General features: G+C 39.3%; 3 protein-coding genes across 6 annotated transcripts; 1 reads left to right on the top strand and 2 right to left on the bottom strand.

Moving 5' to 3' along the window:
* The first annotated feature begins 194 nt into the window (after positions 1-194).
* Positions 195-8,806, top strand: LOC116918676. 2 transcript variants are annotated; one of them, XM_032924406.2, is made up of 13 exons: positions 195-1,067; positions 2,866-2,974; positions 3,095-3,180; positions 3,425-3,613; positions 3,710-3,779; positions 3,874-4,040; positions 4,582-4,773; positions 4,858-5,052; positions 5,161-5,277; positions 5,440-5,474; positions 5,552-5,661; positions 6,212-6,520; positions 7,589-8,806. In XM_032924406.2, the coding sequence occupies exons 1-13, from the start codon at positions 890-892 to the stop codon at positions 8,424-8,426; spliced, it is 2,595 nt and encodes an 864-aa protein (XP_032780297.2). In that variant the 5' UTR covers positions 195-889; the 3' UTR covers positions 8,427-8,806. The 2 variants fall into 2 exon arrangements, with proteins under 2 accessions (XP_032780297.2, XP_032780296.2); XM_032924405.2 differs by having other exon boundaries at positions 6,209-6,520.
* On the bottom strand, positions 8,489-10,867 carry LOC116918681 (dnaJ homolog subfamily C member 5). 3 transcript variants are annotated; one of them, XM_032924415.2, is made up of 8 exons: positions 10,606-10,867; positions 10,428-10,539; positions 10,321-10,363; positions 10,123-10,256; positions 9,921-10,052; positions 9,667-9,756; positions 9,343-9,484; positions 8,489-8,982 (listed from the first exon to the last, which is right to left on the bottom strand). In XM_032924415.2, exons 1-8 carry the CDS (start codon positions 10,623-10,625, stop codon positions 8,906-8,908), a joined length of 750 nt encoding a protein of 249 aa, XP_032780306.2. In that variant the 5' UTR covers positions 10,626-10,867; the 3' UTR covers positions 8,489-8,905. The 3 variants fall into 3 exon arrangements, with proteins under 3 accessions (XP_032780306.2, XP_032780307.2, XP_045026940.1); XM_032924416.2 differs by having other exon boundaries at positions 9,667-9,735; positions 10,606-10,865; XM_045171005.1 differs by lacking the exon at positions 9,667-9,756.
* A 1,587-nt stretch (positions 10,868-12,454) lies between these two features.
* LOC116918680 (adenosine 3'-phospho 5'-phosphosulfate transporter 2) lies at positions 12,455-14,653 on the bottom strand. The gene is made up of 8 exons (XM_032924414.2): positions 14,277-14,653; positions 14,090-14,211; positions 13,923-14,019; positions 13,666-13,831; positions 13,416-13,606; positions 13,005-13,115; positions 12,867-12,937; positions 12,455-12,761 (listed from the first exon to the last, which is right to left on the bottom strand). Exons 1-8 carry the CDS (start codon positions 14,475-14,477, stop codon positions 12,602-12,604), a joined length of 1,119 nt encoding a protein of 372 aa, XP_032780305.1. The 5' UTR covers positions 14,478-14,653; the 3' UTR covers positions 12,455-12,601.
* Between the last annotated feature and the right edge of the window lie 1,041 nt (positions 14,654-15,694).

The following is a 15,694-nucleotide window of genomic DNA, read 5'->3' as shown; positions in this document are numbered from 1 at the left end:
ATGTTTGCGGATGTTCTGCTACCCGTCACCAGGCAACTAAAAAAAAAATAATAATGTTTGATGCTATGTCGCCTCTTTCCTTTGACCTACATTCGATGCGATCGCATACGACACAGTGGTGTAGCGCCGACAGCAGACGGGAAAGAAATGTGAGAAACTCTACGGCTCTCGGTCTTAAAAAGAGTTGCAGTAGCTGGCCGGATTGTCAGTCGTGACCAGGTAGTGGCGGCAAGCGGATGTTAACCGATTCAATTTTCACTGTCAAAGTTGAAGTAGAACGTGCCGATTGCATTCATTCTGATTGAAAGTATTTCGTTTGAACACTCATTCCTGGCTACGTACGTTACCAGAGAGAAAAGTGTTGGATTTCATTAGACGTACGGCGTGCACCTGCCGTGTTTCGGAACTTGTTGTTGTTGTTTGAGAGGAACATCATTCGTTAATAGCTACTATTATATTTCTCAAACGTATTGGACTTGGAAAGTTTTCCGTAAAATGAGAAAATACTACAGCAATAAGGATTCGAAAATTGCCTTTATGGGATATTAACTTTCGTGAGTTTTAGCAGTGAAAGTTGTGCTCTCAAGTTCTTTGTTATTCATTGGTAAATTGAGTTTACCTCGTGCTATACGTACTGTACATCAGAAAAACAAGGGGGGGAAATCTGTTACAAGCATTGACGATCAAGCAATTGTTCAAAAGAATAAGAGCTGTCACATGCTCTGAGGAAACATAATAATTTGTCACGTGTTTTGATTGGCGCCTTAGCCGAAATCTAGAGCCAAACGAAAATTTGATCCATCGCCAATCAACAGCTTGCTTCAGAACGGGAAGACATTAACGGAAACGCAGAAAAGGAAATCGAGTCACAAATCATCGCGTATCGGCGATGGTTTTGAAAGCTCAACAACTGGCCAGCCACCCGTTGGTCCGCTCCCCCGCTATGTCGAAAGAGGAGGCTGTAGCCGCCATCCCAAATCAGCCTGCGAGGCAGCCATTTCGACGTGTTGCCTTGGATCCAACACCAGTGCTGATGCTCTTCGTTTGTCTCCTCTTTTCGCTACTTGGTGAGTCTTCGCTTGTCGCACATAAATTTTTTTCCTCTTTATTTTATAATGTGGAACATTTTGTTATGGACGTCATGGTATCCGCGGAATGTGTGCTACTCTCTAGTCTCTCCCTTTATAGATTGAGGTAGCTTCTACGATCGGTGTAGTAATAGGTTTAAACATCTCTCAAAATGGAAATACCTATCGAGACCTTGCGTGGTTGGTTGAAATTACGTAAATACAACTAGGTTATGTCATTTATGGTTTCAAAGGTAAACAAAGTTAAAGATTTTTGCTACCAGCGTTGTTCTCAGCAAACTCTTTACCTGTGAAATGTTTTTTATTTTTATTTTTTCCAACTTCTATTCAGTTCCGTGATTTTAATAAAGAACTTTCACGACTATCTGCATAGATTGCTTCTGGCCTATAATAGCGATTCCACCTGTGCCAATAGAATTACCCACCCGTTCAAAGTTATCCCAGTTTAAGGCGCCTTTCGTGGAACTGCCAAAACCTTTACAACAGAGCCGAGAAAGTCAATGGGAGCGGATTTCGCTAGATTTCGTGGCATTTAAAATGTATATTTGCTCCAGAAGCCCGCCGTTCAATAGCCTACGTCAAAAATTAGAGCAATGAAAGTACGAAAGAAAAAAAATGGAAATTTGGCTGAAAATCCCCGAAAAGCGCGTGTAGTCATCTCGATTTGATGGGCATGTTTTACACCAAACAAATGGAGGGAATGAAGCTGAATTGACTGATACGCCATCGGATCGTGTTACCTATTTGAAAAACGACATATTAGGATGCTAGATGCCCTAGTTGTCTAACTCGCAGCTAGAGATCGAGATCAACCCACTTGAAATGATGGCTCTTGGCTCCGTCTATTTCGCAATCTCCATCTGCTGGCCGTTGGCGACGAGAATTAATTTAAAACATCTCCCAGCCCAGATACTACAGATAGCCTTCTTCTACCACATTTTTTTTTTGGTGTTTGCTGCCACGTTCGACCCATGTTTTGTTAAGCACCACTTGACTTTAGAGAGTCTCAACCAGTCTGCCTCCACTTTTATATGTTCATACTAGTTTACTTCCACGCTGTCGTCGACGTGCGTCACACTTGGAATCGTCGTTCTCCCCATCGTCGCCGTAAAACGAAATTTCTAAATGACATCGTCAAGCGCTTATTTTATTTCATATACCAAGTAGCACCCAATGGCGGAAAGAGAGAGAGCAACAAAAGAAAACAACGGAGAGTGAGAGAGACAAATATAAACGCACGAGACCAAACAGGTTGTAAAACCACACATTTATAATGGAATATAGTGTATCGATTTGATTTGGAAAAGTCACTTGCACGCAAACCACTGACCGACAACCGCAGGGCCGTCCGCTTCTTCGGCTTAATGGCCGGCTCCGAGTGAAACGAAATCAAATAGCTAAATTGTGCTACATCTACGAGGCCATCCCAGTCGAAATGGCTGTGAGGGACATTGCTGACGGACTTGATGAATTAACGTTCGCCTAAAACACAAGAGAGATGTTAGCATCAAATGAGAAATTAATCGTAGCTGGTAGCTTAGCTAAGGGCAATGCGTCCCCTAAATCTAATAGCAGCGTGACATTTGAAAATAGAAGCTCATGCTTTTTGATGCGGGAACTAATCAATCATAAAATGATTTTAAATTGGACCAATCACCTACTTCAGGAAAGCCCAAGCGTTAACAGTATTAAGCTAGCAAAAGAAGAGCAAATTTTGTGTCCCAATATTTTAGTACAACATAATGATATGCACTACATCATGACACTCACTATCTAGGGACCGAAGCGACGTCAATGTGTGGAGTTCCAGGTCGTGCCGATAATGGAACTCAAATATCGCTGTATCCTGCAGCGCTTTATAATCCTGGCCAGAAAGCGGAATATAGGTATGTACGCACAAGCGCAAATATAAAATCATCTGGTCAATATAACCAATGGAAATTCTTATGTCTTTCCCCTTTTTTATTATTATAATTGCAATTCTTTTTTCTTTTTTTTTTTTACAGTTGCCAGCCAGGTTTTGCTTTGCTAGGCGATTCCACTCGTACCTGCCAAAATGACGGATCATGGTCCGGCCGTCGGCCTCGTTGTGGTGAGTCTCCTGTCATCTCTTGATTTACAGTAGGCTCTAGATGCGCTTACAAAACGACAATACGGCAATGCTTTTACGGAAGGCCATCATTTTCCTGTTCTTCACTTCGTTACCGCACCATACGCATCGCTAATGCAAATGCTTTATCCGCACTTCCGTTTGCCGTTTGCCTTGCGTTCCTTACGAATGCGTTCGTTAGACTAAGTTGTGCGTTGTGCTTGATGAGCTATTTTTCCTTACACAGTTGATAATTTGGCCTACAAAAAAGCCGTTGCCTCCTCACGCGTCGTTAATCACTACCGGCCAGATCTGATCGTAGACGGCAACCCAAAATCTTGCATTTACCTGGACACGAGAGTCGGCGACCGATTCATTCAGATTGACCTGAAGAAAAACCATTTGATCAGTGGTCTCATCCTGCACGTGCCAGATGGTACGTAAAGGGGATGGACAGCATTCGAGCTGATTTTTAAAGGCGTCAGTCGTTAGGTTAGTTCAACAGTTTCCTTTCACTCTGTTTGATTGCCAGGCTTTGTACAAGAATTGACGGTGTTCATAGCCGAAAAGTTGGAATCTGCCCCCGGCATCCAATATCGCAGGTACTATCCATAATGCGCAACTCTATATCATCTGCTCATCTCGATACCTACTATATCTTTACCTTTTTTATTATTATGTGTTGTTGTTTTATAGGTGTACCCCGAGATTATCGCAAGTTAATTCCCCCAAAGTACAAATTGAGTGCCGGGGAGAGGACGGACCCATTGCAGTTCCTGGTCGTTTTCTTCACATCCGTGACGAGCGACAAGTGCACGATTTCTATTTTGCTTTGTGTGAAATCGAAATCTACGGCTTGCCAGGTACGTTTTCAAATCAATACAACTGCGGCTTCTTGCAAAATTTCAAGTCAATTGCTCATCTGAAGCCAAAAAGGTTGCGGTTGTCTTGGTTAAGGTTACTCAAACTGTTGCCCGAGCAACTCGTTGGAACTCGTTGGAAAGTCGCCACCACATCTGAAAGGCATTGTCCGACATTCCTCCCTTTACGGGCTGCTATTCACCGAGCTCTCGTACGTCGCTGCATGAGCGTTTTAAAAAATCTAGTAATCATAGTGCCTTCAAGCAACTGTTCTACCACGGCTATGGCATGAAAGAAAAGAAAAAAATCCATTCAAAAATAACTTGTCGACAAGGACAGAAGAGAAAGAGAACAAGTTTAGTCCCATACTGCGCTAAATATGAATTGAAATTCGTGTAGGTTTTGCATAGTTCCCACCTACGTATATGGTTGACACGAGAGTTAAAAAAGACCCAGTCCCAATAGAAACCGTTGTCACGCTCTCCAGCTTCAATTCTTTTCTTTTTCGACTTGTTTTTTGTTTTGTTTTTTCAAATCGTCTAGACGCGCCGATGGCTTGTGGTCTACCTGATCTTCCGGCGTTTGCAGCTCCAGCCAATCAGAGCCAATTGTTGGAAGAGAAACATGGACACATTTTCTCGCCAACTTGCCAAGCCGGATTCGTTTTACGCGGATCGAAAGTGTTGCGATGCGTAGATGGCAATTGGATCGGGAGCGAGGTCACCCAGTGTGTCGGTAAGAGTGGTTCGATGTGTTTGTTTTACTCGTTTGACAACATGTCGCATTCTTACGCAGCACATTCTTTTTTCCCAAACATAGCTGTGGAATGCCACCCGCTGGTTCCTGTGATTAACGGACGAATCGATTTATTTCCTACACGCGGTTTGAGTAACAACAGTTTTAACAGCGTTGCTCGATATCGCTGCTCGGATGGCTACATGATATTCGGGGGTGACGCCGCGAGAACTTGCGGTCTCGATGGTCTCTGGACTGGTAGTCCGCCTTTTTGTCGACGTGAGAAAATTTGATTCAAAATGATTATAAGTCGTAAACATTGAAAGGGAATGGCGCCAAACGCCTTCGGTTACGCCAGACTTAATCTTTCGTATTGGTTATGCGCAGCTACTGATTGCCAATTACCTCGTCCCATTTCCAACGCTCTCTACAATCTGGTAGACAACCATACCAAACCAGGAGCCATCGCCCAGTATACCTGTTTCAATGGATACGTGCCACAAAGTAAATCAAAGTTTGTTTGCAACGTCCATTGTAGCCACTCGTTAGATGCGGGTCACAGCCCATTGCTGAGAACAAATTTTAATTGAATACTTGATTTATTTATTGAAATTAAACATTTTGTGTGTGTGTGTGCGTGTGTGTAACATATCGTGCCGGCTGTAGGAATTCTGGCGGACAAACCTCTTCAAACTGCGATCGTGAGTTGTCATTAAAATGATCAGGTTTTTCAGGATTGTGAACACGATTTCAATGTATTTTTGGGTGACCCAAACAGGTGTGTCAGCAAAGTGGCGTCTGGAAGGAGGGAAATTTTCACTGCGCTTTGAGAACAACATATTATCCGCCGGTCTCCATTTCGTTTTCCACAACAGCAGACAATATGAGGTAGGCGGTGATCTTTTGTAAGCCTCTGTGACTTGCCTTTTTTTTTTTGGGTTGGTCGTTTCGACTTCGCTGCCTCCGATTGGCTTCAATAACTTCAAATTACGTAGTAAACTTCAGTTCCCCACTTCTGTCCAATATACCCCTGCTCTGAACAATCTGTTAGGGACCTTTTTTTATTTTGCTCTAAATTGGTAGCATAAAAATCAAAAAAACGAAAAAACAAACACAAAAGGCCCTTTTCTTTCCATTCATTTCTTGTTTTACTCTTCAATAACTCCATGGCGACAAAACGATTGATTTCGTGAATATACAGTAGGGCAGCAGCTTGTGTATATTTTCGGATCATTTCACTAACCTAAAAAGCGGGGTGCACGCAAATGAGACAATTCCGTGCAAACAATAAATCCTTGCCATCTTATTTTCCACGCCGTTTATTTGCAACCTGGTTATCCCATGTATCATGGATCATTTGTGACCTAACGCCAGGTCCAATCGCTGACGTCTCTTTGTGCCTGGAATGATCATTTTGTTGTTGTGTTGCTATCAGCAGTGAAACGACGCAAGAGCCGATAATGCCCGACCATCCCGACCCATCGAGCAGCACCACTGCTCGCGTGCAAACCTCGTCGATTAAAGAAATAGAATTCGTCAAACCAGTTCCGGTAACAACCTCGGTCGTCGAGCTGATGGAAAAAGACGTGACCCCAGGAACCGATTCCAGCTTAGGTATCGCCAGTAGTACGGACGCATCAGAAAATACGGCATCGACCGGAACAGCGATAGCGGCAACAGGATTTGTCGCCGCTTTTATCATCGTCTTCTTGATGGTCGTTGTTGGCGTTGCCCTCAACCTGTGCAGGTATCGTATTCCACGTTTTTTTTTTTCTTCTTTTCTTTCAAAAAGTATAGTCGTTCCGTTGGATTAAAAATTCGGGATGCGCATGCTAGCCAGACAACTAACCCAGTTAGTTGTCTCGTTTTTCTTTTTCGTCATCCGTCACAAAGTGCGATGATTTATCTGGCTGTCATCGTGAATACGACGAAGCTGCTTTCTTCTTCTTCTTCTTGCTCAGTGACATACTGTACTGATTTTCCGCATGAGATCTGTCACTAAAAAAGCGAGTGGTACTAAGAAATTTGACTGCTTATGGTCGAGGAACGTCGTCAGTTGCTATTTATTTTAAGGTTTGCTTCATGGGAAGGAAAGCAAAAGAAACTTGGAAGCAGAGCTTTTGAAAAAATTCCTCTGCTTCGTTTTCACTCTTGGGCCTTTGGTCAATTTATTTAGAACCGCCTAAAATTGCAGTAGACCTACTGGAGTCAATGATGTATTCCATTTCAGCAAGAAGTACCATGCAAAATTGTGCGGTGTTCGTTTCCTACTTACGTTATCTACTTCCACGTGTCCCCTGTTCTTCTTGAACACGGGAAAGTCTCTGATTGCACCCTAGCCTGAATATTCGAACTTTCCACAAGTGTCTCACACGTTAGCTTTTCCCCTTCAGTTTTTTTGTTTGGAAAACGGATGCGTGACTTTTGAGCTGTCAGATATGCGTCAGAACCGCTGGCGAGAGCTATTTCATTTCAGTTGAATAGTAAAGCGGAGCCTACCGCAATATGTGAAAGCTACTGTACCTCTATAGATCAACGCCACAAGCTGGCATTTTCTCTCGTCACTTTTGATTTGCATTTACTGTATGAGTCATTTGCTGTATGACCGAAATCTAGTTTCTGAAACGAAGGCTCGTTGTTATTCCCCATCAAAATGTGAAACGTGCAATTTTTCTTTTTGAATTATGCATTATAGCTTGTCTCTGACCAAAGCCCACATAAAGTTCATCACTCTTTTATTTTGAATGATTCAAGGGACTTGAAGAAATTCAATTTCCAGTTTTCCATTTACTGAGCAGATCTTTTGATTTCATAGAATGCGGACTACGTTTGAAAAAGCAAGAAAACGTTTCCTGCAGGTATCAAGCAATCTGTTGCTGATCCACACTTCAGGTTCTTCCGCAAAGGAAGCCGTGTGCAAAACTGCCGGCAATGGAAGCGCGAAGCGTCAAACAGTCGTCAAAGCCGAATGCGAACCTGTCTACAACGAATTAGATGATAGTTTCGCCCGAGAACCAGACGATTCTCACGCCAGAGCTTCATCTTCGTCGCTCAGTTCAGAGCAGGAAAGCACTTATTTGGACATTGATCTCGACAAAGACGTCGAGGAAGGGAATGATTCTTTGCAGCACTGCACGGAAAAGTCAATGCTACCGTACGGATCGCATCAAAGTGAATCGTCTTTTACCGAATCGAAACCGTCGCTTACAGCAGACGAAATCGTGCTTCTCTACGCCAAGATAGACAAAACGAAGAAAACGAAAAACCGAGTCTGTGGCAACGATGGTGAATCATGTCCTGTTTCACTTGATTCCACCACTTGTAAGGCGGACATCGACAATGAATTACAACCAGGTCGTGTCAACAAATCACTCTCTAAATTCGGGGATTTTCATCCGAAAAAAGTCAATGAACTGCAATTGCCGAAAAGTGTGGTGAACGTTTCGCTGAACGAGTTTGTTGCTGAACATTCGCGCATTCATTGCAAAGAGAAGAATACGACGGCGTGTGGACTGGAGTGCAGACCATTGCCAGCTTTGCCTAGCCAGATGGGGAAACACACATCAGCCAAGATAAACGAAGCTATGATGGAACACAATGACGAATCTGATAGTCAAAATATCTACGCCACCCTTCCTTTAAACAAATCATAGTCAACATCCCTCTTTCATCCTTCCGCTTTTGTCGTACGTCAACATTTTGAACATATTTTAAATTTGGTTATACTGTACTGTACCACATACACACAGAACTATATTTGTATACCATTAGGCGAATAATTGTACAAAACTGAAAAATTGAAAGGAATACAACAAGTAATCATCAATAATGTCAGTTACCAAAGAGACAAATGAAAATGTCTGCTAAAAGATGGAAAATACATTAATCAAAATTTCGAAGCCAAGAGAAAAATGACGGCCGTTTTACTCTTTCGGCTACTGAATAATGCACACTGAAAAATTAATACCAAAACGATTCCAGAAAATGTACCGTTTTTCAAATTTTATGAAAGTAAATAAACGGACAATCTTGATTTTTTTTTCCTTCGGGCAAATGTAAGGGTAGTGAAGCTAATAATTAAAAATATTCGAAAAAGTTTACGACTTTAGCCTTTATGATTACCAATGGCGATTCATGGTTCATGGCTTTGAAGAGGTATGGCAGCCTTTCCTGTTGAACCGTGTTGCGGTGTTCCACCCTGCTGTATTGCTATCAGCCGACCGAGAAAATAAATCAAAACATAAGTTACACGAAAGAGATTACTATAAAGAAAAAAGAGCGATAAACTGATAATGGCACTGGACAAGCCTCAAAACATTTAACAGACTCAAATTCCGAAATCTAGAAAATTGATCTTCACATGGCCGAACGCCAAATTCTTCTTAAATTAACCCTGAACTACAGCAAAATAAGTAGCTTCCTCATTACGATAATAATATTCCTGCCAAAATTTACAAATTAAATACCAAAAAAATCTACAAAGAACTTACGTGCATCAATATTAGAATACACGCCTAAACAATCCCGGTACCATTTAGTTACACCTTGTCAGTAGCCCTTATTCTGTACCTGCGGTGTAAACAGGGGGCTTGTCCGATGGATTAAGGCCTGTTGTTTCACTGACATTCCTTGGTTCAGGTTGAACAGATATCGCATCTCTTTGCGCCTTTCTGACTTCCTCTGCTTCCTCTTCATCACTGCTGTCGTCATTCTTTATGCAAAAAGAAAAACAAAATGTTCGTTATCGATGTACATTTAGGTTATCGGCAGTGAGGGGGGAGAGGTTGTGAAGTGGAACTCAAACAAGCCAATAAGGAAAAAGCAAAATTAATCAAGAAAAAAAAACACGATAACTATTTACTAAACCGGCGAAATAAAAAAAAATTAACTAACCTTTGTAAAGCTCCCAGGCTGTTCAACTATAATGGGCTGCTGACTAGCAGCACCTTCTTGATGTCCATCCTGCGTAGGATATTGAATCAACTATTATGTTTCCCCAGGGAAAAGGTGGAAAGATCAAGCATAAATCAAAAACATGCTGCAACCTTGATAGCATAACAGACTACATGAAATGAGAGAAGGCAAAAGTAGCAACCAAAATGGAAAGGCACTCGGTATTGGTAGAGGTGGGATTTTTTGGTACTTGCCTGAAAGTTATGATAGTCTCCAGTCTCATCGGGTGCCTTAGGTTTGCACTTGCCACAGCAGAAGTTGAAACAACAGCAACAACAGCAGCAGAAATAGCATCCAGTGAGAATTCCACATCCTATAAACAGAGCCTTAACACAGACACACACAATTTTATGTTAAACAAGGCAGCTTTTCTTTATTTTGGTAATTTAAATTTACCTTGCACCATCCAGAAGTGACTAGGAAATATGTGTTGACATTTTCTTCTCCAAATTGTTCAGCAATGTAAAGACCAAGGGATCCATAATTGTCATAAATGTTTCTTTTGGTTGAGTCACTCAGTATTGAATTAGCTGGTAATTTCAATAATATACTTATTAATCATAGACATTATATTTTAAACAAATTTATTCTAACCATGATTGACCTCTTTGAATTTTTCTGCTGCTTCTGGACTTGGCTGCATTGAAATAAGGAGGTATGATTAAAAGCAACCTAATGGAGGTTTATGTAGCACCACTTACATTTTTATCTGGATGATATTTTAGAGCTAACCTACGGTATGCTTTTTTAATGTCATCACTTGTAGCCTGCTTGGTCAAATCCATACAAATGTACAAGGAATCACCTGTAGTGCTGAAAGGGGAAAAAAATGTATGTTTAGTAATATTTATTTCTGAGAGCCCAAACCGTATAACTTACGAATAGCGGCGTTTTTCCATGATTGTTTTTTCCCTTTATTTTTGGTATTTATCACCAACAAAAACACGCCCTTGAGTCAGAGGACGTGTCGGAAACTAAATAGATCCTAGCCGAGAAATCTTTAAACTAGAAAAATTCAAAACAGTTAAATGCCGTTGATATTACACGCTTAAGCTTTTGACAAGAAGAGAATCGACATTCATTCAAGCTTCAAGCTGCAATCGGATCAATGCGCAGACTAGAATCGCGGTGTGTCACAGTAACTGGAGATAAGAAAGCCGTGACGCCACCTAGCGTTATTTTTAAAATCCAAATTTCGGAAGTGAAATCTGTCCTACACTTCAGTTTTCATGAGCAATGTTAGAAGTCAAAAGCAGCAAAACACATAACTGAACTGTATAAGCTAACCACGTATTAGAAAATTGGGTGTTAAAGTTTACTGTTTAACACAGCGTTGCTGATTTGAACCTGATCGTAGCGCCACTTTGAAAAAAATGAAGCTAACGGATGTATTGTTTGCAAAACTCCGGATGTGCTCATTCAAAGGCAAATACTTTTGCTTCAATAGATCATAAAAATCATCGGAGCTACTATTATTCTTAATGTCTAAGTGGTCACGTTTGTCAGTTACAGCGAAAAAGTGTCAAGGAAAACGGGCGTAAAATCACGTTAGTATGTAGTCGTGTAAGTGGTTCGATGATTATATAGATAACAAATGACGCGCGTATAATCGTGCATCCAGCCTGCTCCCACTATTGTCTTACCGAATATCTATTCATACCAAAAAAAATCGGAATTAAACCGCTCGTAATGCTGTTATTGAACGATGCTGGCTAATAAACAACAAGTCAACAAGAACGCGAGAAACGGTCGCTACGAGACTTTGAACGTTGCCTATAAACAGCGCTTAGTAACCCTATTGGTCACATCTCTTTACGTCACGCCCGTACGTGACTACTATTACTCATTCTGAATGAAAAAGGTGTAGAAATTGTTGGCAATCTCTGCAATGCAATGCAATGCAATGCAAACGTCCAGTGATAAGATTCGGTTACCCAGTCGAGAAGGTAAAAAAGCGATCGATTGGTGCGCTTTTATTTTTGATTGCCGACAGTTTCACGCAGTTTCAAGTTTCTGGTTAGCGAAATTAGAAGTTAACCTACTGAAGGCTGGAGTTTAGTTAAACATTTGTCTATCAAGTTACGTTCTTCGATGAATGTGTGTATGTATGTATGTTTTTGAAAACAAAACTATTTTTTCCTTCTTGTTTTTTTGTGTGTACAACTTAATAAAATTTTGCAGTAATAGCATAACAATGGTTTCATTTGCTGGTTACGCATTTCTTTATTAATTATGTACTTAAAAAAAAATTAAAATCTGGTTTTAATTACATCAAACTGCAAATTGTAAACTGAAAAAAAAAAAAAAAAAAAAAAAATAATTCGTCACGGGTTAAAACAAATCCCTGTGCAGTGTTGTAAACCCACAGCGTGTTTCGTGTTTTTTGTCACTACTTAGATTTAAAGTTCTCGTGCAGTGCACAAACACAAACAAACTATTAGAATTTTTAAAGCTTTTACATTTCATCTTTGTTGAGCTTAGGCTACTGCCAATTTCTAATATCGGCTACGACGATCCTGTTAAATTTTTTTTCTTTTCTACTGTATGGTTATTCTATCTTCAAGACGAATATTTAAACATGTCCAGCTTCTTGGGATCGATTTTAATGTTACGCTAAAAGTATGCAGAGCGAATTAAATGTGTGGGAAGAGATGTGACGGCAGTTCTTCCTACCGGTTTTTCATAGTAGCACTACCTCAGCCGAGCCGTAATTATTTATCCAGCATTATTTTATTATTTACTTTTCGTATTTATTTAACCATGAGTAACTTTAATTGCTACTGAGACGACCACAAAATAAATACCCCAAGAAGAAATGTTTAACAAAACAAAACATAAATAAAAAATAAAAATATAATATAAAGTGAAAAACTCATTACACACTGATTGCAGCCTTGGCAAATTTCTTCGTTGCCATCAGTTGTTTAACAAATTTGACAGCACTTTTGAAAAGACGAGTTTCAGCAAAGACCAAATGAGCTTGCCGTTGGCTAAGATACACGCCCAAGATGACAAGGAATCCCGACCAAACATATCTATAAACAGATTGTAAAAGGAAGAACCAATGCGAATTAAAACATTAATTAAAAGTTGATGCATCAAGTAGTTCAATAGTTCCCAGATTAATTAGTTCAACTTACTGAAATGTAAAAGGCTTTGCAAAGAATATAAACGAAACAACGATTGAGAGGGCTTTCCGAAATGTTGTAACCTGCAATGCGCAGTAATAGAAAATATTATCATGCGAATAAACAAATAACAGCTCAAACTGGTATTACTGTTACTGCGGCAAAGGCACCAGCAACTCGAACAAGGGTGAGAACCAAGTTTACTCCCACATATCCAGTGAAAGAAAGCAAACAACCTAACCCGTATATCGAAACTGGAAACTTTGGTTTTATTGTAATAACCAAAATTTATGCAAAGAAATTGTTAACACCGGTAAACCGAATAAGGTTTTTAGCAACGCTGAACATCACAAAAACTATTTCGTAATACGCTGATTCAAAGGTTTTCCGACATATCTGAGGGCACAGAAAGCTTCCCACATCAGAGTAGCGAATAAACAAATGAATAAATTTGTTTTAAATATTCTGCTGTCATACTGAAAACGCTGAATCGGACTGTTTACGAAATAATACCAGTGGCGCTGCGTCAAAATGTTTTATTAGTTGGAATTTCCACAAAACCTGATTAGCCGCAGTGATGGCAGGAATCAAGCGGCCGCTAATTATCAAAGCCACGAAAAGATAGATGGTACCAAGTGAATATGAGTAGAGGACAACTTCATTATTTGAAGCTCCATATTTTTTCATAGCCTTTTCTTGCACATTCCCTATAATAGCATCAGCAACTAAGGCAAAGTTTATCATAATAACACCTTAAAAAATATTATTAATTAAATTTTATTCTAAAATTGAAAAGTAAAGTAATAGAAACCAATTGGATGAAAGTTTGGTGAAATGGTTACATCAATCAGTGTAAACCAAATTAATCCAATGCACATTATGATGGCTGCTAGAAAATCTTTTGCACCATATTTCTTTCCTTGAATAAGTATTCCACCTAATAAAACTGGGACCAGTTTACATGATTTGAAAATCACCTATTTGGAGAATTATAGTACAAATAAATTGATTGTTCCATCGCTGACTAAGTATTTCAAGTACAGTTTAGGAAAAAGCTTATTTACTCACTTGTGTTGGATAATTTAAATATTCCAAAGACAAATTGGACATGGTCATTGTACCAACTGTTAAAAATGATATGATGATATAAGTTGGTACTGGAATTCTAAAATTTAAACAGGAAGTAATAAGAAAAAACCACAAAGAGTTCTTAGTGATTCAATCCAACTACATACCTTCTTTCTGTATCATTTTTACAGTGTGATTCTACCATTGCAAAGAAGCTGTACAAAATAAATTGTATAAATGTTACATAGAGTCCATGAGACTTGAGCGTTGGTTGCACAAATATGGTTTCCTGGAATGAAAACAAAATAATTTCCCCTCCCCATACATATGTACTTCACTCCATTTCAGACTTACTAGTAGGAATCCATAAAGAATGAAAAACACGAAAACTCCTGACGAGACCAAAGCAAACTGGGTTGTTTGGGTGAGATATGAAATGTCGATTCCTAATAATGTTACGTTAAAAGACGACTCTTTGAAAACCTTGGGAGGTTTATTAATTCCAGGCAAAGAATTTGACTCAACAAGAATGGCCGAATCACTGGCATACTTCATTATCACAGATTAAAAGTTTCAATAGATATTATTTGAAAAATTAAAATTTTATTTCAAACTTGTAGCATAAACTAGTTTTTTTACAACAAAATGATGTAGACACAAGCCGGCAAGAAACCGGTTAATACACAGATGAAATTTTAACTGTCAGATCACGATATAACATGGACTACTCTATTGTTAAGGACGGGACTGTTCGACATTTCCTATGCCACCCATGTAATTTTTTTTTTATTTTCTTTTAAATTCAGTTTTAAAAAATAATTATTGATTTACCAAATGTCCCTATATTGAAAATTAACCCTTAAAAAGATATTAATTATTGTGTATCAGACAATCGGGAAATTGGGCGGTCCGCCGGTGCCATCTGGGAACCAAAAATCGCAGCTCATTATTGGTTTTCTTTCTACAATTACAAGTTCAGTTGTCAATCAGCAAGATCATGCGATTTTAGTTGATAGATGGCACCCGACAATTTCGAGTTCAGTTGTCAATCAGCAAGAACTTGCGATTTTTGGTTGATAGATGGCACCGGCGGCCCGCCCAATTCCCCCTCCTACCAAAATTTAAATCGCTATATCTTCTTAAATGATTCGTTTTATAAAGAAAAAAATATATTCTGCGTCTTCTCCAGTCTTTATAAATAATTAATCATCCCTAGTTTATCCATGAAAATTAATTCAAGTAAAAGGCTAGGTAGTAATACTTTTCCAATTCAAGAAATGTTCTAGAATACTACACTTTAAGACATTCTGCGTCTTCTCCAGTCTTTATAAATAATTAATCAGCCCTAGTTTATCCATGAAAATTAATTCAAGTAAAAGGCTAGGGATGCTGTTTAGTATTTTTTGCGTTTCTAGTGTCAAGAAAATATGTAAACATGGGTGATTCAAATGTGGATATGGGGATAATGGATAAACTAGGAATGATTAATTATTAATAAAGACTGGAGAAGACGCAAAATGTCTTAAAGTGTAGTATTCTAGAACATTTCCTGAATTGGAAAAGTATTACTAGGGTAAATAAATCAAAAATCCCCTTTTTTCCTATCTCCCCCTGCAATCGAAACCCCCCTGGATTTTTTTAAATTTTGCAACGCAGCATCCGAAACTGGTCTATTTTGATAAAAATTTGTTTCTAGATTTTCCAATTCTACAAATATTCATAGAAAAAAAATTTTTTAATGGATTATATTTTTTACTTTTGTCAATAGGGTC

This window comes from Daphnia magna, linkage group LG3 (assembly GCF_020631705.1).
Source record: "Daphnia magna isolate NIES linkage group LG3, ASM2063170v1.1, whole genome shotgun sequence".
Taxonomy (NCBI): domain Eukaryota; kingdom Metazoa; phylum Arthropoda; class Branchiopoda; order Diplostraca; family Daphniidae; genus Daphnia; species Daphnia magna.
The sequence above is the reverse complement of the archived record's forward strand: the minus strand, read 5'-3'. Positions and strand labels throughout refer to the sequence as shown.